We start from the raw sequence: 26,426 nt of genomic DNA on the forward strand, positions 1-26,426 counted from the left end.
TTTGGGACGTATCCACGACGCCAGAGTGAACCGGCATCCTTCCCTGGAAATTACCATCTCGTGCTTTATTCAGGTATAAACCACCAGCGCAGGGATTCCCTTTCACTTCAAGTGGGTACAAACCGACCGGTACAGTGTGCCATGGAAGTGAAAATGTAATTTATGGCATTTTTAATTATGATGCTTAATTTTAACTCCTGTGGCTCCTCAAGACAAAAACAGAAAAATTAATACTTAGAATAATTATAGGGGTATGATTCCAGCAGACATCTATTGGTTATACCCGTGATATTTTCTCCTCCTTCCACATAATCAAAATAAGTAGAAATCCACAGAAAACAAGGCTTCCAGCTTTCACATTCTGTATTTTTAACAATAACAACAAATAAGGCATTAATAAAAATCTAATTATATACAAATGAAGCAACATCAACTAATATCCTCCGCCTTCAAATTCTCCATCTATAAGTGTAATGCAAAAATTAAGTGTCAGGCAAAAAGAAAAAAAAATTAAGCTCTCGTCTCCCAAAAACCCCCCGCCCTGGAGCAGGGCTTCAGGGCCGAGCTGCTGCTCTGCGCAGAGGGTGCCGGTCGCTCCACGCCGCTGCGAACCCCGTCCCCCAGCGCCTCCCCGCGAGGGGTCACGTCCCACTGCTGCCCAGAAACCAGAGCTGCCGCGGCCGCAGCTCACCCTGCAGCCAGCTCCACCGCAAGCTGTTTGGTTCCCATCAGCGTTGGTGGGAATTAAGAGCAAGTTAGTAGTAGTATGTTTAAAATATAATTCTCCGTTTACGTTCCAGCATGAAACAAAAGACCCGGTGCATTGCTTTTACCTTTACGTTTGACAGTGGCAGACAGCGCTGTCTTCCCAGCACCATTATCCACTGCTTAATTGGGTAACCAGGCCCAGGGAAGCTCATCAGCTGCCTTCAGGTAAGATTGAGTGCAAGACTCACACCCAGCTCTGCCCACTGCAACGCTTCCAGCGTTGAAAAAGACACGTGCCCCGGTGCAGGACTCCCTCCCGGCCACGCTGCCCAGCGCTGCAGCGGCTGTACCAGGATAAAAGATTTTGAAGCCTCAAGCATCTTACTGGCTGAACCACGCAGGGCTTTTAAAGACAGTATCATACACCCGGCTAATGCAGATGCAATCGCGTTTCCGCACGCTCATGTCTTTTAAACCTTTGAATGCTGTGTTCTTGTCCGTTTTGCATTTGGCAAATAAGCACCTTCATTTCCTTGTCCAAATATAACTGAATAAAATCAAGGTAATCCTTTCTACAGGTATGCTGGTCCTTCAGTGCAGGTTATAAGGGTGTTTTTTAAGGTGTGCAGCTCCCCAGCGTATTGTTCCAGGGCATCGGAAGAGTCGTCCTAGCAGCATCGGGCAGGGATGACTGGTAATGCAGAAGCCTGAGATGAGAAATGCCTTCCCGTTACAGGCTTTAATTTATTGGATTATAAAGATGGTATGTGACAAATACAGTAGCTGACAGGTACTGTGTAGGTACTGTACGGCGCAGAATGGCGCCGGGTGATGCTGATGTGATCAGACACATGAAACCAAGAGACCTCTTATTTAAATGCCCCAAGCTGGGCTTGCAAATAACATCTATATGCACTATCTGTTTCCAGATGTCATTTGCAGGAGAAAATAGCTCTTAACAAGACAAAAATGCAGACACCAAATACGCTGAGAGACAGAGCAGCTCCGTGTATGCTCTACAGTAATTAGCAAGTGTACTCTGTGTGCAAAGGAAACCATGGTAAGTCAACATCCAGTTTCCACCGCCGTGTAATTAGCTGTGGTTATCGAGTTACCATATGGCCAAACCTGAGCCACGGCGCTGCCGCTTTATAGCTCACATCTGACAGAGATAAAGGCAACTGGAGTTGAAAACTTGGGTACTGGATCTGATTCCTGCCTGGTGATGCCAGGAGAGATGGAGACCTTGGACATTGTCGTGGTTTAACCCCAGCCAGCAACTAAGCACCACGCAGCCGCTCGCTCACTCTCCCCCGGTGGGATGGGGGAGAGAATCAGAAGAGTAAAAGTGGGAAAACTCATGGGTTGAGATAAAGACAGTTTAATAGGTAAAGCAAAATCCGCGCACACAAGCAAAGCAAAACAAGGAATTCATTCACTGCTTCCCATCAGCAGGCAGGTGTTCAGCCATCCCCAGGAAAGCAGGGCTCCATCACGTGTAACGGTGACTTGGGAAGGCAAACGCCATCACTCTGAACGTCCCTCACTTTCTTCTTCTTCCCCCAGTTTATATACTGGGCATGACGTCATACGGTATGGAATAGCCCTGTGGCCAGTCTGGGTCAGCTGCCCTGGCTGTGCCCCCTCCCAGCTCCTTGTCACCTGGCAGAGCACAAGAAGCTAAAAAGTCCTTGACTGGTGTAAACTCTGCTCAGCAAGAACCAAAACATCAGTGTGTTATCAACAGTATTCTCATCCTAAATCCAAAACACAGCCCCATACCGGCTACTAAGAAGAAAATTAACTCTATCCCAGCTGAAACCAGGACAGACAGAAATGCAATGTAGGCGGCAGTCATCAGTCAGCAAAGCTTTCTGGCGTGGGGCAAGGTACCGGGGAGCACAAGTGACCCCAGGCATCCCCAGGCAGCCTGGGGCACAAGCTTCTCCCGCCTCCTGTTGATTCTCAGTTGAAAGAGAAGACTTGCCTAGAAAAAGTGGTATAAGGCTCGAGGTTAACAGAATCGCTTCCGACCACGGGAGGTGGCAATAAGGACCCGCGAGACGATGGAGGCAGGGACAGCCAAGGCGGTTTCCAGCCCATGGCGGTATCTCATCTCGGTGCTGGAGGGGTTTAGTGCCCGCAACAGGGTGCGCATCAAAATGTGAGTGTCGTCAACAAAATGCATTTCAATCCACCGTTTCAATCCACATTTCAAAAAGCAAAGCAAAAATTAGCCAAGGTCAAAGCACATCCACCACATTCTCAAAGTAGCAACCAATTTCTTGCTACCAGTGTTGTCTTCTGCAAGAGTTTCCTCCAGCAGACACAAGGACAAAGCACTTGATAAAACGACCACTGTCCTGGCACAGAAAATCCAGAGGCAGCAAATATATCCAGTCATAAGGAAGGTGGTAAAGTGTCCTAACCTAAAACCTCAATAGCACGTTTTTATTTATGTTGAAATATAGGTGAGGGACCTGTTTATGCCATACTTCCCACACAAGCAGTATATGCACCAGTTGTCGCTGGGCTCAGCACCGTGCCCAGGAGGCCCCGTGGACATTCGCGTCCAGGACCCGGGTGTTCACAGCCTCACAAAACGCGTCGGGACCCATCCCGTGGCGTAGGAACCCGCTGGCACAGCACCGCTCACGCCCACAGCAGGGCAGCCTGGTCCGCCCAGGGCTGGCAGTGATCCCTGCTCCGGGCTGCTCCCCTTCCCCTCCAAACCATGCACAGGAGCCCGAGCTGGCCCCTGCCGAGCCGCTGGGGACAGAGCAGCCCCCGTGCAGGGGGTGGCCAGCCGTGGCCCCGGCCTGTCTCCCGGTGCAGATGAAGCCTTCAGGCCAATGGGCCACAGCGGGGACTGCGGGCTCTCCCCGCTCTGGTGCCAGCCTCCCCTTCCCCTCCGGCCCTTAGAGAATCCAGCCTCGGAGCCGGAAGAGCCCATGAAGTCAAACCCACGCCAACAGCGCTGCCGTAAGCGCACAGGCAGCAGTTAGACACTGGTACTTGTACAGAAACGTCTGTATACGTTTACTAGACAGTGTGACTTCTCAGGACCGCGTACGTATCAGCCCCTCTATTAGGGCTACCAAAAACCACGCCTGGGAAGACAGCGCTAAGATGCCATTGCCTGAAAAGCGCGAATCTGCATCTGCAGGAACTGGCTGCAGCACAGAAAGGTGAAAAAGCAGCAGCTGCCTGAGAGTGACCCACAGGTAAACAAGGTGCTGGGCTGAAGAAAACACAAACATTCCCACGGAAAAATAAATTTGAAAATATATATAAAAATAGATATATTAAAAATATATATAATATATATAAAAATATATATAAATAAAAAAATAAATTAGGCAGTGCAATAGCACAGGTGGAACCATTTAAAATCGTATATGAGAACACACCACACCCCACTAATTCTTCTCCAGCATCGCTCACTGTGTATGTGCCTGTCGCCTTAACACTAACAAGTATTTTGGCAGCTGGCCCGCGGTGCTGTTTGGGCTTGGCTGGCCTGGTGACCCGTGCCGAAGACCAGCTCGAAAACCTGGCTGCGATACCAGAAGCCCCTCCTTCCGTGGCTCTTCCCGCTCTCTGTACCTGCGGAACCCGATACCAGCGAAGGCCCAAAGCCTCGCTCCGCCGTCTCTCGTCACCCTGCCCGAAGCACACCTTGCTCCTGCTCTGCCACACGTCGGGCGGTGCAAGGGTTCATTTCATGCAGAATTGTGGTTTTTGCTTTAGCCCGTCACCGACAATTCCCGGCAGCCTGTTTACCTTTCTGACTGCCGCGGCGAACGGAGTGGAAGCTTGGAGAGGACCGGTCATGGTGATTCCCAGACACTCATAGATGGGCTCCACCACCAGCATTATTTTTCCTATTTATGTTACTTCGCTTATATTAACGGTGGACTTCAGTTACTCTTTAAAATACCCCGTCAGCTTGTATTTTCAGTACCTTGAATAACTTTATCTCGGCAAACTCTGTCATGCTGCTGCTGGCTACACGCAGTACAGGAGCTTGCGCAGCTCTTTGCAGCTCCACAGGGACCAATTTCGGAACTGCTGACGCTGTTTGCCATGCGGTCATGTCATGCTGAGCAAGCCAGAATTTCAGCATGCATAATTTATCAACTGCCCATATTTATTCCGGATTGAATGGGTTTTGCTTTTGTCCAGAATACACAAGCTGGTTCCAGAGAGCAATATGCGTGAGCCAACCGTAAATGCCTGCCCTACTGACACCGCCGACCCACGTGCATCAGCAGTATCACAGTGAACACCAACACGTGGGGTGTGGGAGATGCGAGCAGCCTTTGAAGTAGCACAGGTCACAGCCTCCACGTGGGAAACCAGGACAGGCAACGCGGCCAACGCCCCGTCCTAACGAACCTTTCTGCAGTGCAGCGACCGAGTCCGGTACTGCAGCATGCTTCTGGCTGTGAATGCGGAGCAAGGACCAGAAAACTGAGCGGCAGAAGGCAGAGAGCAGGCGTACGGCACGAGCACGAGGGAGAAAGTCACCACAGAAAGTGGCATTATCAGGGAAGGAGCAATCTATTTTAATTATCCCCTTTTTTGAGCTTTCCACAGATGTCTGGAAACCCGAGCAACAGCACTGATGTTGCACGGACTTTGGAACAGCTGGATGACCACCGAACTCGAGGGTGGTTCTTCAAAACCAAATCGTTGTTCAACTGAAACAGAGCTGGGGCGACACGGATGAGGAGCGGCATGTGTTCCTCGTTACTGGCTGTTGGTTTCCCCCTCCCCGAGCGTACCGCAGGTATCAACATGATGGTTTTAAGTGGAAAGTCTTCCAAGTGCTATTCAGACATCATTAATGAACCATTTACATCTACAGAAAACGATGCGCTCCTCTTTTCTTCAGTTGCAGAAGAGACTATTTAAGCCCCTATTCGTACGCTTCCCCAGAGAGACGCTGTAATTGTGCTGGAGATCTCCAGCATCACATTATGCTACCACTGTCTCAGAAGCACAATCCAGTCATAAATTACAAAATCCATCAGCTGATCCAGGACTAACCCAGTGCTTTCTTCGTTCCAGGTGATCAAAGTGGAGGTGGGAGGAAAACTACCACCACTCTGCCTTTCACTGCCTTGCGCTGGAGCTGGAGGAGGCATTACGCACGTGCACAGACCAAGCAAGCATCGCTCCCCACGTGAAATCCAACGCCGCGTGCCAGCACCAGCAGGCATTTCACAGCTGTAATAAAAAACCCTCTCATTGCCCCGTATATTTTCCAGTAAAGGGCTTGTTCAAAACAAAACAAACGCCAAAAAACAGAAGACCAAGAACACTTAACCTACATGATACAATTTCTCAAACAAGCTCCGAGAAACCTGCCGCTTGCATGCACAAACCGGCTCCCCAGCTGTGAAGGAGCCTCCAGACCACTCCCTAGCAGAGAAAGAATTGCAGTTTTCTCTTTCCTCCCCACCACTAGCAAGTTGTCGTACTCCCGCACCACGTCACGAGCTACAATCTCATCGCTACTTTTCTCAGCTGCTTTTCTTGTTCCTTCTGCTCTCTGTTAGCTGTAGCTGTCACCAGTCCTGGAACACAGGGATAACCCCATATGCACGACGCGGGTCTCGTGTGCCTGCAACGCTTACCAAAGCACGCTGCTAAGGGCACAGGAGGGTATTAAATTTTGCAGTCAACAAATTCTATATATATGATGCAACCTGTGAGCTGTCTGTGTGTGCATTGTGCTCCTGATTCTGAATCATGCCTGTGACACATCTTTCCTGGCGTATCGCTTCCCTTTGCTGCCTATCACTTTGTCCTATCGCTCCCTAGTAACAAGCGATAGGATGAGAGGAAACGGCCTCAAGCTGCGCCAGGGGAGGTTTAGGTTGGATATTAGGAAAAACTTCTTTACTGAAAGGGCAGTCAGGCACTGGAACAGGCTGCCCAGGGAAGTGGTTGAGTCCCCATCCCTGGAGGTGTTTAGAAGACGGGTAGATGTGGTGCTTAGGGACGTGGTTTAGTGGTGGACTTGGCAGTGCTAGGTTAACGGTTGGACTCGATGATCTTAAAGGCCTTTTCCAACCTTAATGATTCTATGATTCTATACAGATGTAGAAAATGAAAACCAGGACTCTTACAGACTGCCTGCTGCGTACTCCGGCTAGCGTTAGCTGTTGTTAGATTCCATTTCACCTATAGACATCGCCCACTCGCTGCCAACTTTACTCTTCTTTCTTACTCTCATTTGGCTCAAGAACCGCTTCTTTCACGACTTCCCCCCCGCCCCCCAGCCTCCTTCTGTGTCCCTGAGGAAAACACCGCAGCCAGGGACTACGGAACAGCTGGAAATTCCGCCCTGCGACTTTCCCTCGCTAGGGCACAGCACTGCCGCGTGCCACCCACCAGCTGGAGCAGGAGCCCACCAGCGCTGTCAGGCACTACCCAAGACCCTCTCATCAGCCATTTCAGTTAGAAGCCCACACCCTGTGCTGTCCTGTGCCCAAATGATCCTACTCTGTGCCATACTTCAAAGCCAGTCCTTCGTCTTGTCCTGAGGACAAGGCACGTAACCGTGTCACGAGTCGTATTTTCAGGTTGCTCTTCCTTACACATCGGTGCAAGATTTTTCTCTCCCTCACAGTAATTTCCAACACGTGATCATTACCCCGATCATCAAGACACTTCACCAGGCACTGAGTTCAAGAAAAGAAAATAGAAGCTTAAACATAATATGTAAATTTAAGCACACTGGTACTTCCTGATAAATCAGGACCTAACAAAACTCATTAACCAGAGATACAAAACAAAACAAAAAAAAAAATCTACAGGTATCATAACGTTTTATTTAAGTTAGCTGAGGATGCGTATTTGGCTCAGGACTGTTTATCCTTGACTTTAAAGAGACTGACTGCAAATAATATAAAAAAATAGAAAATGTAAAATTAATCAGTATTTTCAAAATGGTCACAAATTTTGAAAACACTTGTATAAATTCTGCAAAGTTTGTATACCCTTAAAGGGGCATCGTTTAGTTACCATATATAATGATATCTGAAAATATTAGTACTTTACCCTAAAGTTTAAACATACACATATTCATGATGCGTGTAATTTCAAGAAGGTATCAAAAGTGATATGGTTAGAAAAATATACATACTTTTGCTTCTGGAAAAGAACAGGTCATTTGAAATATCTGTCAAATCAAATGCTAAAAAAGCCTCTCCACAGATCTTTTTTTCACAGTCCAACATAAAATGTGTGTTTATGTACAGCTTAAGCAATTTGTCATTTTCAGAAGAAATAATCAAAGTTTCGCCAGTACAGGAGAACGTACTCTGTTACGGCTCTCTGACCTGCTGCCTGCACTGACGTGTGATTGTTTAGGCAAGCCGAAACAGGAGAGCCATACAGCGAGACACAAAGCAATCATAAGAAAGGTAAGGAAAAATGAAAATACACAAGAACAAAGGAAAGCATATTGATAAACATAACAGAGAGGAATAGTGACCAACAGTAAAAGACATGAACTCTTTAGTAGCATGCAGCAATTTCTACAGGAAAAAAAACCCCCATACTCCAAGTATTAAAAGGACACTTCTGTGGTACTTGTCGTGAATTTTAAGAAGTATTATTAAAGATTACTTTACTGTCTGCTGGAAATAGCCTGGGCTGAATTTGTTTCAGTGGATACGGTTTGTTGCTGTGCTTCAGTTTGTGGCAGTGTTGAACTTCGATTGCACACACACCAAGTGCACCAAAACCAACCCCCTAAGTTTTTAAAAGGCAGTGAGAGAGGAAGAAAGGTTGAAACCCACGTCCTTTCAGTACCTGAGGGCGATGCAGTAGCCAACGTAACTACGGTTTGATTATTACTTGTTTAAATTAATTCTGGTGTAAAGAATGATTTCAGAAGAGCAACACGGCACTTGCAACAGTAGTTAAAGATATGGTGACACTTCAAGATCTGAAATCCTTCACAGTGTCCTTTTAAGTGCCAGTAGGCTCGTATCTTAGCTGCAACTGAAAAAGAAGAGGCAAATCCTAATGAAATAACCCAAATCAAGAGTGTTCTTACAATATTTCACAGTAATGAAGAAACAGTGTATGGAACTACTGAACAGAAAAAGAAGCATGAAGGATAGTAGCAGCGTATGGTTTACAGTTTTCACTTTTCAGTTTATTAATATTAGCGGTGCACTCAGCAATGGATAAAGCAAGGAATGAAATTCTGACAAAACTGGCAATTATCTACCACATGTCCACACTTCATTATGGCCCTTGTAAACAGCTAACTCCTTTTTGAATTTTAATTGCAAAGAAAAGAATATTTACATATAATATATATGTATATAACCACAAAACCAAATCCTTATCAAGGAAATCGCATTTTGAAGAGAAGAAAACATAATACAATATTAAATAGTACATGTCCAAAGATTTTGAAGGCATCACGATTTTCATGTTTTCCTCCTCCAGTCATTTGCCCCCGGATGTTAATAGACTAAATACTTCATTTCAGAGTAAATAAGTGGAAATATTATAGAGCAACTCCGGTAAAGAATAGCTCCACTACTGAAAAATGCTCGAGGTGTGGTGATCCATGACTCTGACTTAAAGCAAAAATAAACAGCGTATAATGCCACAGCAAAGAAGTGACCAATCAGTACCATTGGTTTAGGAGATAACCTGTATTAAAAACAAATAGATAGAACATGTAAATAAACAGAATCAGAAAGCACTGACAAATTTTCATTTTACAAATAGACCCCTCCACCCGAGACTACACACAGTCTGGTCCTGCCATCTCAACTGCAAATATGAACTCGGTGGTCTCGGAGCTGCCAGACACCCTGTGTTCCTTCCTACAGTACAGCCAACACACGCCGCTGCTTTCTCTTCACTTCCAGTAGCGGGTGTCTGCCTTCAGCAACCCCCAGGGGACGATTCGCAACAGGATCTATCAGTTTTAGCGCTCCAAAAGGGAGAAATATAAATGCACAGATTCTGACGTGTTCAAAGCAGTAGGATTTATTGTGCATTCACCAGTTCTGAGGGGTCATTCAAAACACCTTGATAGTTACCAATTTCCTTATGTTCTTTTCTGGAAGACCTCATCCTTTACTATTTTCAACCCGTCAAGCATGAAACATCTCCACCAGCTCCTCTGCTAGTCTGGACCCCTCCACATCATTCAAACTCCCAGGTCACCTACATTAACCTCCAGCTTTTAGTGGCATTTTTTACGAAGGAAAAAAAAGAGTCAGCTTTTAAAGACATAGCTTCTCATAAAGCTCCAACCTTTAGTATAATCCTAAAAATATAGGCTCATGTGGACCATTGCAGATGACACCAAGTTGGGTGGAAGTGTTGATCTGCTGGAGGGTAGGAAGGCCCTACAGAGGGACCTGGACAGGCTGGATCAATGGGCTGGGGCCAACTGTATGAGGGTCAACAAGGCTCAGTGCTGGGTCCTGCACTTGGGTCACAACAACCCCATGCAACGCTACAGGCTGGGGGAGGAGTGGCTGGAGAGCTGCCTGGGGGAAAGGGACCTGGGGGTGTTGGCTGACAGCCACCTGAACATGAGCCAGCAGTGTGCTCAAGTGGCCAAGGACAATGGCATCCTGGCTTGTACCAGAAACAGTGTGGCCAGCAGGACTAGGGGAAGTGATCGTCCCCCTGTCCTCGGCACTGGTGAGGCCGCCCCTCGAGTCCTGTGTTCAGTTTTGGGCCCCTCACTACAAGAAGGACACTGAGGTGCTGGAGCGTGTCCAGAGAAGGGCAATGAAGCTGGTGAAGGGCCTAGAGCACAAGTCTTATGAGGAGCGGCTGAGGGAGCTGGGGTTGTTTAGCCTGGAGAAGAGGAGGCTGAGGGGAGACCTTATTGCTCTCTACAACTACCTGAAAGGGGGTTGTAGCAAGGGGGGGACGGTCTCTTCTCCCAAGTAACAAGCGATAGGATGAGAGGAAACGGCCTCAAGCTGCGCCAGGGGAGGTTTAGATTGGATATTAGGAAAAACTTCTTCACCGAAAGGGCAGTCAGGCACTGGAACAGGCTGCCCAGGGAAGTGGTTGAGTCCCCATCCCTGGAGGTATTTAAAAGACGGGCAGACGTGGTGCTCGAGGACATGGTTTAGCGGTGGCCTTGGCAGTGCTGGGTTAACGGTTGGACTTGATGATCTTAAAGGTCCTTTCCAACCCAAACGATTCTATGATTCAACCTGTGCAGAGCCAACCAGTTGGGAGCAAAGCAGATCCTCACAGAGGCTCACAATGCTCGACCCGGTTCACATCATTAACTATTACCGGCACACTGCACTTACACAGACAGCAATCCAACAGGACCCGAGACACATTCTCCACCAAGTCTGAAGTAATGGAAACAGGCTTGCTTTAGCTGATGCAAGGAATCTACAAAATGAATTAAAACGACTCAACAAATATATTCAACACATACCAAAAACTTTCTCAGTGTAAACAACAGTGATATAAAATCCAGGACTTTGGTACTTTGGTAGCTGTTGTTCCGTTAAATTCAGCTGGATTTTGAGCTAGTTTTATTTAACTAAAGCATAGTCTTATAGAATATCTACATATTCTTGCATAGCAACTGACACAAGAACAAGTGTTTTCTGTTTTTTTCTTTGTGGGGTTTTTCTTTGGTTTTGTTTTTTTCAATACTACCTCCAGACTTGCCTTCACATTGCTAAAACTTGTAACGCTAGCTTACCTAACACTAGAACTAAACAACTAGGCAGAGAACACAAGCTAACTCATTACAATCCTTTGACTGATATATTTTTAATATAAATCAATATACATATATACAGACACATATATATAAATATATGCACATAAACGCACGGACATATGCTCATACACATACACATCCCCTCCCCAGGCATATTTATTTACCAAGTTGTAATTACTCAGAAGTTATCTTTAAAATATATTTACCATCTGTGGCAGCAAAGAGTTCATAAAGTGCCTGGGCAAGAACATTCACTACAAAAGAATGAGATTTTTTTCTTGACCAGTAAAATGTTCTTTTTGCCTGAAAAAGGAAAAAAAAAATTATTTCTGTCAGTAAACACAGAAGGACATTAAAAAGAAAGATTCCCAAAGAGGTGGTAACAGTCATACTCGTGAAGTGTAGAGTGGATTTAATGACACACTGGACCGGTTCCAAGCTAGGTCATTAAGGAACTTTGGAAACTTGTCAAACCAGTCATCTAGTATCATGTTACTCTAAGTATAGGAAAAAAAAAAGATAGTTCCAGGGTGTGGTTCATCTAATCCTAGAGCAAATGGGTAGAGTAGGTCAGAAACTTAAAGCATAACACTGACCCAGTTCTCTCTGACTGAGAACAAGTAGGAAATAACTGAAAGTCTGAGGTGCCTAGCTGAGATGTAAGTACCTGCATTTGGTCAGGTAAATCCTGTATTGTCCTGACATTCAGGGTCCCTCTAAGTGCTTCTCAATTTTCAAATGCACTTTTTGAATCATTTACTTGCAGTCTATAATTATTCTAGCTGTAACTTAGCCAAGACAATATGCCTAACCTGATTAAAAGCAGTAAAGAAATGAGTAAGAGATCTTATTAAATCCACTCCTCAGAATTTTGGGTATAAATCTCACTGAAAAAAAACCCCAGCATCAACACTGATGGTGCTGATTCCTGGGAAAGAGGGATGTCTTCTACCTTCCTACTCCGAGATTAATGCAGCAGTCAAGAGGCTAGTGGAGCATGGAGATGCATCTTGAAAAACTCGGTACACATGCTCATTATTCTCCAAGTACCGCTCACACAAGTGTCATGTTCCAACCCCACCCCACTGAAGATCAATCTATGTTACAAATACACTACTAATACGGGAATATCAGGTTATACTAGCGAAATATGTTGACTAGACACAGCACACCAGTCCCCTCAAGCAAAACACGACAGGTCAGTAAGCACAGTTTCGAATCTGCCTTTTGCCACACAGCCATAGCACTCACAAATCACAGCTCTGCTTACTGGTGAATGCCTAACGTACGACTTATCTACCCAAAGCTTTGAAAACAGCTGTGCTTCACTAATAACTTGCATGTCCCCAAGTCGCATAAAACTTAAAAGTGTGTCACTAAATTGCAGCAAAAGCTGCCTAAAATAAGTCCAAAATAAAGCTTCACCATAAGAATGTCAGAATCTTCATAAAGGTCCGGAATATCCTGGAGCAAACTTCTCCATATTTTAACATCGTTTAAAACAACACTCATTCCTCCACCAGTTAGAGGGTGTCTTATATTATACGCATCTCCTAAAAGAAGAACACCTAGGTAGAAGAGAAAAATTAATGGGATACTGCATGACCATTACGTAATCTTAGACCTCAAATCCTCTATTTTCTTAAAAATCAAACTTACTAAGAATTCATTCCCACCAGAAAATAAGATTAACAAGAACTAGAAATTAAATAAGAAAGGGAAAAAAAAAAAAGGATGTCTTGAAATTCACAGGCTTAAAAAGGCTTTAAGATGATCAAGGTCAAAATATTTTTTTCCCTATAGGTATGCATGTGTGTGTGTGTCAAAGAACACAAACGCACACACACACGTACTTTTCACGGTAATTTCTTTTCTTTCTTGACCAAGTTTTCCTTAAAAAGGCCACACTTGTATGAGCTTGAGCAAGTGAGTGATTTAAACTTAAAAATAAAGCAGGCACTGATTTGAAGTCTGGTGTCAATATAAACATTCCAGTTAAACTATGCCCAAGGTACACATTTTCAAAATATTATTTTTCATAGAAGAATTATGAGACAGTTGGATTGAACAACAAACATATGTCTATGACAACAAAGCCTTAAGTCCCAGAAGAAGTTTATAATGCCTTTTTCCTTCCTTTTATTTCAGAATACATACCTTTTTTGTTAACAGCTGAAGGAGGCAAGAAGCTGGCTGGCATAGTCCTTAAACGATCATTCTGAACTGCTATTAAGAATGGTTCCTTCAAGTGATCTGCAATAACCATATTTTTTAGTTACACTACTTAGAGTCTAAAATAACTTCCACAAAACCCATTTTAACCAATTCTTAGAGGTATAATCCTTCTGAACTGCTAACCTCACAGATGTGAGCTAAACAAACTGCTATTTGATGTGGAATCGAAGAAGGATGAATGGTTACTGAAACAGTAACTGCGCACATGGAAAGAGCCCACACCGTTCAATGGATTCAAGGACACGTGCCTTTTTTGGCACGTTTAATTGTGGCAATTATGGATGGAAATCTTTCTAGACTTACCGGGTAGCTGTGGATGAATGTTCTCAATCATGTATTCTTTTACATTTTTTGGCATTTCCCCTCGAATATCGACAAGGACCCGAGTCTCAGTTGAAGAAATCTGATAGATTAGCACTGGACTAGTTTTAGCTAAAACAAGTTCAGCATAATTGGCTTTAAACTGTGGTGCATTCTTAAAAAGAAAAGAAGGGGGAGAAAGATTGAGACTGATTAATGAAAGGATATTAAACTTCAGATACACAAAATAATTTTCTGAAATACTTTGAAATAAAATCCCATATCATATTAAGTTTGTGTTATTTTTCTCTTTAAATGAACAAGAGAAGTGTTTTCAAAAAGAAAGTTCTGAGCCTCAGTGTAGTTACAATTCTTTGGGCGATACATTTCAATACTTACTAGAATGTATGTTAAGCTATACATTTCATTTGAACACCTCACTGATATTTAATACATGCCATTGAAAACCTGTAATGTAATCAATGTAGTAGTTTTCCATAAAATCATTTTGTTTTCTTTTCATAAAGAAGGTGGTGGGAGGGAAAGAAATACCCTAGTCTGTATATGACTACATGGCGACAGCAACTGAGGAAGAATCATAGGGTCCTATCTCACCAGGTCTTAAACAAGTTTCCAAAAATAGAGAAACAGGAGGCACTTGGGCCATGGTAACCGTAGGGGTAGGGACCCAAGAACTGCGAAAGTTCCTCCAAGCCAATGTGCCCAGACCAGTGAAAGTTCTGCAGTTTGGTTCCTTCTCCCTTCGTTATTTCTGCTGTTAATCCAGTGGTTATTGCAGCAGCCACGGAGGGCAAGACCCAGCCAGGATTCCTACCCGAGGGCTCCAACCACCCAGCTACCAACAGAGACTTCCACTTTCTCTCTTAAAAGTTCATAGGTCCCGAAGGTATATATGTACCTGGTTACGAGGCACCCCACCTTCAGGCAGGAGCACAGTTTGGGTATTCTTCTGGAGTATAAAACATAGGTGGTTTGACCCACAGCTGCTAGGATGATCTAAAACTCAAGATTTCCACTCCCTGAACAAGTGCCCTAAGTATTGTGAAAAAATGAGTGTCGCCATCTTAGCTACCGGTATCTTAACATAAACCAGTCAAAGCACCTATATCCAGGGAAATAATTTTACAAATCGGGTTCCAGCTTTACAATGGTGCCTACCTCTAATCCAGAGATTAGTGCTATATAAGATACAGCACTAAGAGCACACATAGCACTACCTTATATGAGATGCTGAAACTTCTTTTTCTTAAAAAAAACTAAAATAAATAGTATTTTCTATGAACTGGGCTAGTGAGTCCAGTGCTCAGTTTCAACTAGCTATGTTGAATCTTAATCCAACTTTTTTTAAACCCTCCCTTGTTCAACTATATGCTTAAGATTAACACTGTACTCTACTCTTAAAACCAGAAATCTAACTTCTAAAAACAATATCCACTTTAAGAAAAACAAAACAACAAAACTGGCTCACAGTTACTTAAAAGTGTTTTAAGAGTTGAAAATCTGATCTGTAACTGTATCAAATATGTCAAGTCTGACATGGCAAGTTCAGCTATCCTAGAGCTGGGATGGAGCATGCATCAATAATTTAAGAGTTAAAAACACAGACCAAAATTTCCAAGCGCTCCTCAGAGGGACACAGAAACTGACAGAACAGCTGGATAAATATCTAAAAGCATAGTTCTAATTGATTCTGTTGGAAAAGATAATGAACAACAACAAATTCAGTGAAATTCACACCCATACTAAGAAGTGGTAGCATACTGGCTTATATAACGTTGTACATAAAAGTTACCTTCAAAATGCAACCAACAAAATGGGATGAAACGGTAACTTTGCTGGAGACCAAGTTTTTCCTAAACTTGGAGAAAAGTCCATCAGCTACAACAGTAAGTGGTGCATGAAGTTCCTGCAGCATAAAGGAAAAAAAGATACGACATTTTCCATTTTGCCTCACAACAGTGGGAAACAACTCCCCAGCTCTTTTTCAGTTGCACATCAGATGTTCTACAAAACAATAAACATGTAAGAGGATCACAGACCATATTTATAATATATGTATTAAGAAATACAGTATTTTTTTCTGTCCTCATATTCATTTTTAACTCTATTTCCTCTAAAAGTTGATCTAACAATATACTCCAGCTTTTTTAGACATGCAATCAGATAATATAGCTATGGGGACTGCATAGGAACTTGGATTAAAAAAAAAAGACAAGAAAGTAGAGTAAGTGCTCCCTTCAGCCTACAATGTTCAACAGGAGAAAAAAAGAAAACAAAGAAGAAATTTTAAATTAAAGAACCATGCATAAGCAACTAAACAAAAATAAACCGAAGTGTAACCAACTGAAATGCAGGAAGCATGCCAAGATCTTCTTTAAAAGACCAAGCAGTGAACTCTGAGCAGTTCCTACTATACTTAGGAACTGTAAGAACAAATAGTGTATATGGACAGAATAAAATCTGAGTAAACCGATCAGGTTCAGCCTGAACATATGCACAAATTCCTAATGTTTATCACATACATTGTTCTCCAACATAAGCATAAAATATATTTTTAAGCATTTTACTGTTATGGTAATGTAACAACATTATTATATTAGAAAGCATTTAAAGGTAGATGTTTCTTTCTACCTACAGCTTTCTCAATGTCTGTATATTCAGCGATTTAACTGCAGATGACTATAGATTTATATTGAGCATTAGTCCTTGGCCTTCAATAATCTCATACATTTGGCATGAGCCGAAAAAAAATTGTTTTCCTTTTAAGCTTTCAGGATGTAAGTAACAAGGCAAAAAAGCAGGCCGCGTTTCATTAGTACTCCTGGAAAATATTTTACTATTGGATGGAAGCGTCTGGCAAGCCAGAACGTGAATGGGTTCCTCCACAAGCTGTTCTCTCCTGCATAGGAATGGACTCAGTCACTTGCGTCACACAATCCTTACATCTGTTGCCGTGTGAAGGGAAGTCGGACAAAATCAGATGAGAGTAGAGCTGAGTAAAATAATAGACGTTTATGGTGTCTGAGCTTATAGAAGTGAGCTCCTGAGTAGAGCTAACGAAACCTCTTGCTTTGGATTCCTGTCTTAGGCAATTGCAAGCTCTAATTACTCCTGCAATTAGAGCAAGGTCACGTGCCCATACGGGTTCCCTGGTGTCTAATGATCTGAATGTTCACGCTACAATTTTTCCACAGTCAACATACTAAGACCTTTATTCAGTTGCCTGGTTTTGATAAATAAGTTGATTTTTAGCATACTGGCTAATTTCAACCTCATTTAAGAGAATAAAAATCTCAAAGGTAATGTGGTGGACAATGGGGACAGAGAGAACAGAAAAACACAGACAGTCAACACAGATCAGCGGCCTTTCTTTATGAAAGCAGGCTAAGGAATGTAAACAGGCTTTGGTTTTGTCGGGCTTTTTTCCCCCTATAAAAAGCTGTAAAAAGTCACAGGTAGGGAAACACAGTTAAGAAGAAATGTTTAGTGGAAATTTCTTACACTAGATTTCTACAACCAAAGGAGATCTAGGCCAGCAAATGAAACAGCTCTTTCCAGCCACAGAACAGCATTCAGAGCAAAACGTGAATTTGCTTATCCCCATTATACAGATAGGAAACTCAAAGCCTTAAGAGCAACATCTATGCTCTCAGGAAAGATGCAGGCTAAAACACTGGTCACCCTATTGCTGGTCAAATCAGTCTCACTTAAAATTACGGCAACATCCATAAATGTGTAAAGCTTAACAACAAATCTCAAATCAAAATACGCCCTATCCCCCTCCATTCCCCAAACAAAACAAAACAAAAAAAACCCCTTCTACATTCCTGGATGATAAAGCAAATTGGATTTAGGGGAAAAAAAAACTCCAATCCCCCCCAAAAAACCCTCCTCCTCTCCGAACTCCCTATCTCTCCAGTACCCATGTGTGATTCAATGCCTTATTCTACTAGAGAGGATTTCCTAATATGGTTTTATTAATTTTACATGACATGCAAGACAGACCAAGCAACAGGACTTGGAACTCCCCTTTCCTTCCCCTCTTCCTTCCAACCGTATGAAGTTTAACAAGGGCAAGTGATGGATTTTGCACCTGGGACATGGCAACCCTGATGTACAGACAGACTGGGGAACGAGAGGCTGGAGAGCAGACCCAGGGAGAGGGATCGGGGGGTTCTGGTCAATGACAAGTTGAACATGAGCCAACAGTGTGCCCTGGCAGCCAAGAGGCCAACTGTGTCCTGGGGTGCATCAAGCACTGCATTGCCAGCCGGTCGAGGGAGGTGATGGTCCCGCTCTACTCTGCACTGACGCAGCCTCATCTCGAGCACTGTGTGCAGTTTTGGGCACCACAGTACAAAACGGATACGCAGCTACTAGAGAGTGTCCAGAGGAGAGCCACAAAGATGGTGAAGGGTTTAAAGGGGAAGCCGTATGAGGAGTGGCTGAAGTCACTTGGTCTGTTCAGCCTGGAGAAGAGGAGGCTGAGGGGAGACCTCATCATGGTCTACAGCTTCCTCACGAGGAGAAGAGGAGGGGCAGGCGCTGATCTCTTCTCCCTGGTGACCAGTGATAGGACCCGACGGAACAGCAGGAAGATATGCCAGGGGAGGTTTAGGTTGGACATTAGGAAAAGGTTCTTCACCCAGAGGGTGGTGGAGCTCTGGAACAGGCTCCCCCGGGAGGCAGTCATGGCGCCAAGCCTGACAACATTTAAGAAGCATTTGGACAACGCCCTCAGACGCATGGTGTGAATTCTGGGGTTGTCCTATGCAGGGACAGGAGTTGGACTTGATGATCCTTGTGGGTCCCTTCCAACTCAGGACATTCTATGATTCTATGATTCCCCCAGCTACTTCAAGAGGGGCCAAGGATGTTGTTTCCACTCAGCTCTCTTACAGCTTCCTACTTAGAGCACTTTGTCATCAAGTGGGCTGAAATGCCCCCAAGGAGGGTCTAAAACCAGCTCTCCTACATCTTGGGCAAGTACTTTTAAAAGGCTCTGTTACACATGGTTTTATACGACCATTTCCATTTCAAAATGACCTAAAGAGGAGAGATTTTGTTAGTAATGCTCTGAGCAGGATCTTCCAGCTGCTCAGGAACTTTCTCAATCTTGTATGGAGGGCAGCAGAGCACAGACAGGAGATTCCCATATTCCCCATCAGAGCACATCAAACACACTGGCTACGTAACTTCAGGCAGCAAAGCAATTTTAAAGCCAACAAAGGGGGAGATTTCAAGTTGGGCTCTTCTAGAGAATAGGCAGTATATCCAGAACCTCAGTACATAGATTCTACCTACACTGTTCTCTCCTAAACTTTTTTTTGTAAGTTCATACAGCTTCATAGCATTTAGCCAACAGTTTAGCATTATTTGAGGCAAAGAACATTAATCAAATCAGTGATGCAATTAAAATAGGCCAGAACTCTGGTGGAAGTGTATGTGGAAATGTAGACCGTTACACACAGGCAAAGCATAAATCTTAATATATTGCTTTTTCCACCAGTAACTCTCAAAAGATTTCAAACTCCAGACATATGAATATTGAAATAAATAATGAACTGAATTCTCCAGAGACACTGAAATCAGAAGCTGCACAAGAAGTTGTAACAAGAATTCCCATATGCTGGGATTGTATGCACTGGAAAGTTAAGCTCCCTTTATTAAAGCTTTCCCTTTCTTGATACTTGCATTATTTCTGTACCAGTGCTCCGACATACAGGTTTTGTAAAAGTTTTTTTTATATATATATACCAACCCTTGATTTTCTCAATAGTTTAACAAAGATTGTAACAGAAAACCATCTTACCTTAGTGTCTCCAGTTTCTTTGTCCTTGTACTGAACACCCACGACACAGTCATCTTCCTCAAGCAATTGTAACACAGTCCCCTCAATGAATTTTGCACTGAAATAAAATAGAGGGGTTAGAATAGACGGAAAGAGGATTAATGATGCCAACATTTCAAGGCACTAGACACAGAAGGAAAACTGGATTTTCACTAATCTTGTCTCTGCCAGCACAAACACTTTGTTTAAATTTGATGACAAAGATGTGTTCTTGACCACCTTCAGAAGCCACATTGAATGTCAAAAAGTGCTCGTCATTAATTTCAGTTCTACACTACCATCTGGTTTGATACTTGAGCGTATTCTAAAACTGCAGGGCTTATCTTAAACACCCTAACACTTAGCAGAATCCCCAGTTGTGCTTCAGGTGCTCCATGGCCATGTGAGAGATGCAAAGAGGAGTTTGACCCTAATAACGGTCAGAAATCAGGCAGCTACTGAGTCACCCCTGCTAAATGGTGGGGAACGCTGACAGTGCGGGTAAGACCTAATTCCAAGCAGAATTCAGGAGCAAGATCCGAAGTAGCACTTCAACACTTAACATGTACACTAGGTAAAAGTGAGATACCTAATTCTCAGAGTAGTCCAAAATAATCTAACCAACGAACCTGTTTAGGACAGAGACATCTAGCTCTTCACCTCAGGAATACAGGATACACTTTTTTTTTTATTGGCTATTTATGCTTTTAAAGTTCTGCTAATGCTTACATTTGGAGTTTGAACTGAGCATCCTCAACTTCAACCTCCCAACCAGGGCTATTTGAGTTTCACAAATTAAAGCTCTGTAAACTTAAATCCCTCGCTGGGTCTGAGCTGTTAGACCTGATCCCAGCAGTTCAGATTTAGCAGCTCAAAATGGACACTCTCTCTCCCCCTCACAAATATTCTCACATCTAGATGGAATTCCACAACTTGGAGAAATGAGCTAAAGGTCCACGTGAGAATACAACAGCTTGATATTTTAGGCTCTCAGAGGGAACATGAGGAATTGAATTCATGCCTTTTTCTACATGTCAGCCAGCACAGAAATTTCAGAGCAGATCGTGACTGGCTTAAGTTGCCAGGCAACCTGCAGGTTGGCTGTACCAAAATATGAAGGGTTATGTGTAAGCACACTAACAGAAACTTCAACAGCAAGGGAGGGCAGCAACATGTCAGGCTAACAGCAGGTGAATCAGAGTTCTGCGGATCCTACCATCAGCTTTAAATTCCTTTTATAGTTGTCATTTCAGTTATCTAAGGAAGTGCTTACTTCTTTTTCTGGTTCTCATCCACTATAAAAATAATTAACTGCCTACCTCTTTCCTCTGCAAAATTATTTTATTCATCTGAAATGAATTCATATTGCCTAGTACTTATAAAAAGGATGTATTAATCAGTAATAATTATCCCTTATATTTTCACAAGTTATGAGATGAAAAACAAAACCTCATGGCACTATTAAGAGTTCCTGATCTCTCCTGCACCTTAATTTAACATGCAGTTTTCTATGCTACAATTAAAATGGAAAGCAAACATACACAAAATTAACATTAAAGAGAGTGTGGAAAAAGGGGAAAGAATTGAATTCAGGTCACAAATGTTAGCTTTTGTAAATTTCTGCTTCAAAGACTGTGTACAGCTACTGGAGTTTTCTCATAAGTTGAACCAACAGGTGCCCAAATTTCACTGAACTTGAAGCCTCAACAACAAAGCTTTAGCTTTTATAGCTACTAAACACAGTTGTCATTAATTTTAACTACAGAGCTGCTATCTTTTAGTGCTACTTTTAATAATTCATATAACAGGTATGATAGGAGAATGCAATTTTCCAGTTCAGAATACAGACATGTAAGGTAAAAAGATGATAAAGCCCTGTTTCTCTTGTAAGCATTATTTAGGGGAAAAAAAAGACAAGGCAAAAAAACACCCCACAGAAAACAGCACCTAGAATCTATTCTGTTTCCATGAAAGTTTCCTTCTCATCTCTTGTATAAAAGCAAGTAATCAGTTAAAGAGGAAATACCAAACACTAATTTCTATTTCATTAGGAAGAGAAGGTATCTTCAAGACTCTGAAAAACAGAGGTTAATAACTGGAAAGAGCTACTTCAATTTCTTGCTCCTTTGTAGCTATTTTGCTTCACTTCTTGTCATCAGAAAAAGCAGAACAACATGCAAATGTAAAAGAAGCTTGACTTCTGGCATGACAGATAGCACCAGTGGAAGAAAGAAATGGCCCTGCTCATTGCAGGAGGGTTGGACTAGATGACCTTTAAAGGTCCCTTCCAATGCAAACCATTCTATGATTCTAAGAAATTATACCAGAATTGCCACTTGTTTCTTTACCAAAGGAGTTCTACACACTGCTCACTAAGAAGAGGTCGCTGCGTCTGGTAAAATGCCAAACCCAAGAATCAGTAGAAGAGAATCAGCTCTTTACCCTTGAACTGTTCTCTCACACAGGTGAGCCAGTACCTTGCCTAATATTTAAAGCTTATATTCCCGTAGTTTAAAGATTAACTTGTCCCAAAGGCTAACGTATGATGTATATGCAACTCATGAACATGTCTACCAAAATCACAGCAAGTAACTATAGCTGTTACATTCTCTCAGTCTTGTTCATTGCACCCTTCTGTGTTGGGACAGAGTGAAGTGGCTAAGGAATCTCACGGATGCTGGGAACAATGCTTCTGAATCTCTGGATCCCAACTCTGATGTTCACAAGGTGACTCACTTGGGCTCTGCCATCGCTGCCCTTCGGAGACCCATGATGAACTGGCCATGATGAAAAGATCTTCCACTGGCCACACGGCCATCCTCATACATCGGATAAGGAATTTCAACCTCCGACTTGCTCTCTCTGTCATGAATTATGTAACCGTTTACTACTTGTGAATCAATACCTTCTACTGTATCTGCAAAATACAAGCCAATAGATGAGTTAAAAAAAGGTTTTAAGAAAGTTTAATTATGTATGAAAAGTATTTCTTTACATAGAGTCCGATTTTCTTACGCAAAACACACATGTTGAAGGACAAATATTTTCAAAATGGCAGACTGGAAATACACAAGCAACTTTAATTCAAATATGAAGTGTAGATAATCTATTTCTTCATTTTCCCTGTAGGCATGCTTTTTCTAAAAACATAATTGAGTGTAGTAACTTTTGTGTTATAGATATATTTACATTTTAAATGTACTCACCTTCAAGACCCAAGTCTCTAAGTGCATTAAAACCTCCAGGTTGCAACAATTCTCCAACTATCCTGTCAGGTTCTTTCAGATCCCTCTCTATCACAGTCACCTTTCTTCCATCCCTTGAGAGCACCGTGGCCAAGGAAGAACCAAGGACGCCTGATCCCACAATGATAATTTCTGGATCATACTGGGGCGATAATGTTGTATTTGGACCAGTCTCTGTCAGAAACACTTCTGAGAAGTTTACTTCTCTTTTACCCTTTAGAAAAGAAAGACAACAAAGTTACATGTGCTAATGTATCTGTACCATAACCTTGTCAGAGGGCTGACTTTGGACTAGTTCTACTTTGACCCAGGGGACAGAGTGCATCGGTAGTTGGAGAGCATCTTCCAGTTTAGTTTTGTCCAAAATGAAATCAGTTGTACTCTACAATGCAACCAAAACACAACAAGCAGAGAAAAGAAAAAACATCCCCCCAAACAAAATCAATTGCTTAAAACTGCCCCACTGATCAAAGACAAACCACTAACATAGTCTCAGAGAGCCTAAAAGTCAAGTTACTGTACAAAGCAGTAAGCCATGGCTGTCCCGTATTCTTGATCTATAAAGTAACACACCAATGCCTTCATACCAGTGAGCCACTACTACACGGAGGCCATAGCACTTTGCAATGAAAAAGGTTATCAGATTCACTGGACAATGTATTTCTCTTTAATTTTACTGTAAGTGAACCTGCCTACCAAAATAACAGCTTATGGCAATACTCAGCATGGAAAAGTGTCAGCAGAAGCAGCTACCTGGGAAATGTTATAAAGAAGTGGTCCTGAAGTGAAAACTCATCAGATAGTCAAAAGTATAGGCAAAATTACCATTCACCTACATTTAAAACATCAGATTCCATATCAGTTAGTTAACATATAAACTGGTACCTGAAGACCAGCTGTGTTACTATAGTATCTTCCCAACAGCATCTAATCACATACACTTCAAAGTGAAAAAAAGTTGTAAGAGAAATTCCAGTGCAAACCTGCAAGTCATTTCTCCAGCTGGTAGAATAGAGTCCAGTTCACTCTTTCGCTACAGTGCTGACAGTGGTAAAAATATGATTGCATCAGTGAAACAAATGCCTAGAACAACACTGACACCAGGATCTCTAGTGGCATAGTGTCGTGTTTATATCTACAACGCAGCAAGAGTGTGCAAAACTAACTATCTGAATTCAGGTAATGCAAGAAATTGGGGTAAAGGCAAGCTTTACCAGAAAAACAAAATAAAAATCCAGAACCTTTGACTTGCAGCCAAAAATAGTTTCAAGTTCTTTTGTGCAAGGGGTCAGTGCCCAGCTGAAAAAGCCCAGAAACACACAGGAAAGTAGCCAAACAGTGCCGACCCACAGATGTACTGAATATGCACGTCCAGTCGGTAGTCTTAGATGGCAGGACTCCAGCTAAGCTCCAGCCACGGAACTACAGCTCTCTCCACTGTCTCACAGCAAGTCTCAGGCTGACTCAGTGGAACAGACTGACTACCCGAGCTCAGGTCCTGTAGCTACTGTACAAGCAATATTTAGCAATAATTTTCAAATAACTGTATCTGCAGTTGTCTAGACAAATGTGTTTTATACAGAAGTATTTAGCAAGCTGATCACAGAATAGCTGAGGTTGGAAGGGACCTCTGGAGGTGATCTGGTCCAAAGCCCCCCTGCTCAAGCAGGGCCAGTTAGAGCAGATTGCCCAGGACCGCATCCTGTTGGGTTTTGAATATCTCCAAGGATGGAGACTCCACCACCTCTCTGGGCAACTTGTTCCAGTGCTCCGTCACCCTCACGCTGAAAAACTGTTTCCTGATGTTCAGAGGGAAGCTCCTGTGTTTCAGTTTGTGCCCATTGCCTCTTGTCCTCCTACTGGGCATCGCTGAAAAGAGCCTGGCTCATCCTCATTGCACCCTCCCTTCAGGTATTTACATACATTGATGAGATTCCCCCTGAGCCTTCTCTTCTCCAGGCTGAACAGTCCCAGCTCTCTCAGCCTCTCCTCACAGGACAGATGCTCCAGTCCTTCATCTCCACAATAGACTGGCAATTGAAGATAATTTTCTGCTAGTATAATAATCCTTTACTACAAATCTTTCTTCAAACTCATTTGATTTTTCTCCACAAAACCCCTTAAATAAGTTTCACTATTTATTTCTTTTGTCATCTAAAACTAACACAGAACATGACAAATCAGAGATCCAGCATTTAAAGACAAACCCTCTCCAACCCTTTCTTAGCTCCCTTCCCTCACCAGGGCAGAGGGTCAGTGGCCAGAGAGAACAGCAGGAGGACACTGCACCCCACGTGCCACGTCTGAATTGAACCTACCTTTCTGGATTTGGGTTGTTCGAGTTGACGAGATCCTGGGGTGGGTTTTGCCCAAAAGAAGCCAACAAGCGGTAAAGCTGAAAGAACATCAGAGAGCATCCCCACATGGGTCTTCCGCTGCTGCTGCTGCTTGGGCCCCCTGAAGTGGTACCTGTACGATAGCAGCAAGCCGAGGGAGAAAAACACTAACACGGAGAGCAGCACCTCCTTATTAGCGTAAGTCATGAGGTCTCCACACTTTTTATACACGTAGATGAAGGAGGCGATACCCAGAAAGGTCCACATCGTGAGGGGACTGGTCACTGTTCCTGGCTGCTTCCTCCAAAGCCTTCCCGTCGACGGATGCTGCCCAAAACGGGGTTTTGTGCGAGGTATGAAAAAATATACCTACAGAAACGCAAAGGCTTCCTTTGCGGTGGAAGGGAGGGAGATCTCAATGAAAAAACAAGGAGGTCCACAAAACCCTGTAGAGGAACAAGCCCCACCTCGCTGGGCTGCCACAGGAGCCCGGAAAGAGGTCCCAAAAACGCCAAAAAACCCCAATATAAAGCGTCTTTTAAAAATCACCGAGCTCCGCACAGCACCTCGAGGAACCGCCCGCCGCTACACGCGATGCTGGCGGAGCCGGAGCGCGTCCCCGCGGCGGCCCGGGCGCTCCCTCCCCACCGCCTCCGGGGTCACCCCTCCGCCGCGCCCAGCCCCGCCTCGGCTGCCGGCACGGATGCGCAGCCGTTGGCGGCGATGCGGCCGCAGCCCCGCGCCCGGTGAGCGAGGTGGCGGCGCTGCCGAGGGGCCGCCCCCGACGCACCGGGGCGGGCGGCTCGGCCGGAGGAAGGCCGACGCCCCGGCGGGGGCGCGGCTGATGCTCTACCTGCTCGCGTCAGGGCCCCCCGCAGCCGCCTCACGGCGGGAGGATGCGGCGCTGCCTCCTCCTCCTCCCCCCGGCCCGGGCTCCCGCCCCGCCGCCGGGCAAACCCCCCCCGGCGCCCCGGGCCGGGCGAGGGGAGGGGGGGGAGCGG

General features: G+C 43.9%; 1 protein-coding gene across 1 annotated transcript; it reads right to left on the reverse strand.

The window, feature by feature from the left end:
• Positions 1-9,200: 9,200 nt before the first annotated feature.
• On the reverse strand, positions 9,201-25,692 carry SQLE (squalene epoxidase; the record flags this gene model as incomplete). Its single annotated transcript, XM_082309713.1, has 11 exons — positions 9,201-9,393; positions 11,031-11,118; positions 11,665-11,761; positions 12,884-13,026; positions 13,616-13,711; positions 13,997-14,168; positions 15,807-15,920; positions 19,827-19,923; positions 22,581-22,761; positions 23,051-23,303; positions 25,408-25,692. 11 exons carry the CDS (start codon positions 25,690-25,692, stop codon positions 9,201-9,203), a joined length of 1,719 nt encoding a protein of 572 aa, XP_082165839.1.
• Positions 25,693-26,426: the final 734 nt, after the last annotated feature.

The sequence above is a fragment of the Platalea leucorodia genome, assembly GCF_965183815.1.
Source record: "Platalea leucorodia genome assembly, chromosome: 1".
NCBI classification, from domain to species: domain Eukaryota; kingdom Metazoa; phylum Chordata; class Aves; order Pelecaniformes; family Threskiornithidae; genus Platalea; species Platalea leucorodia.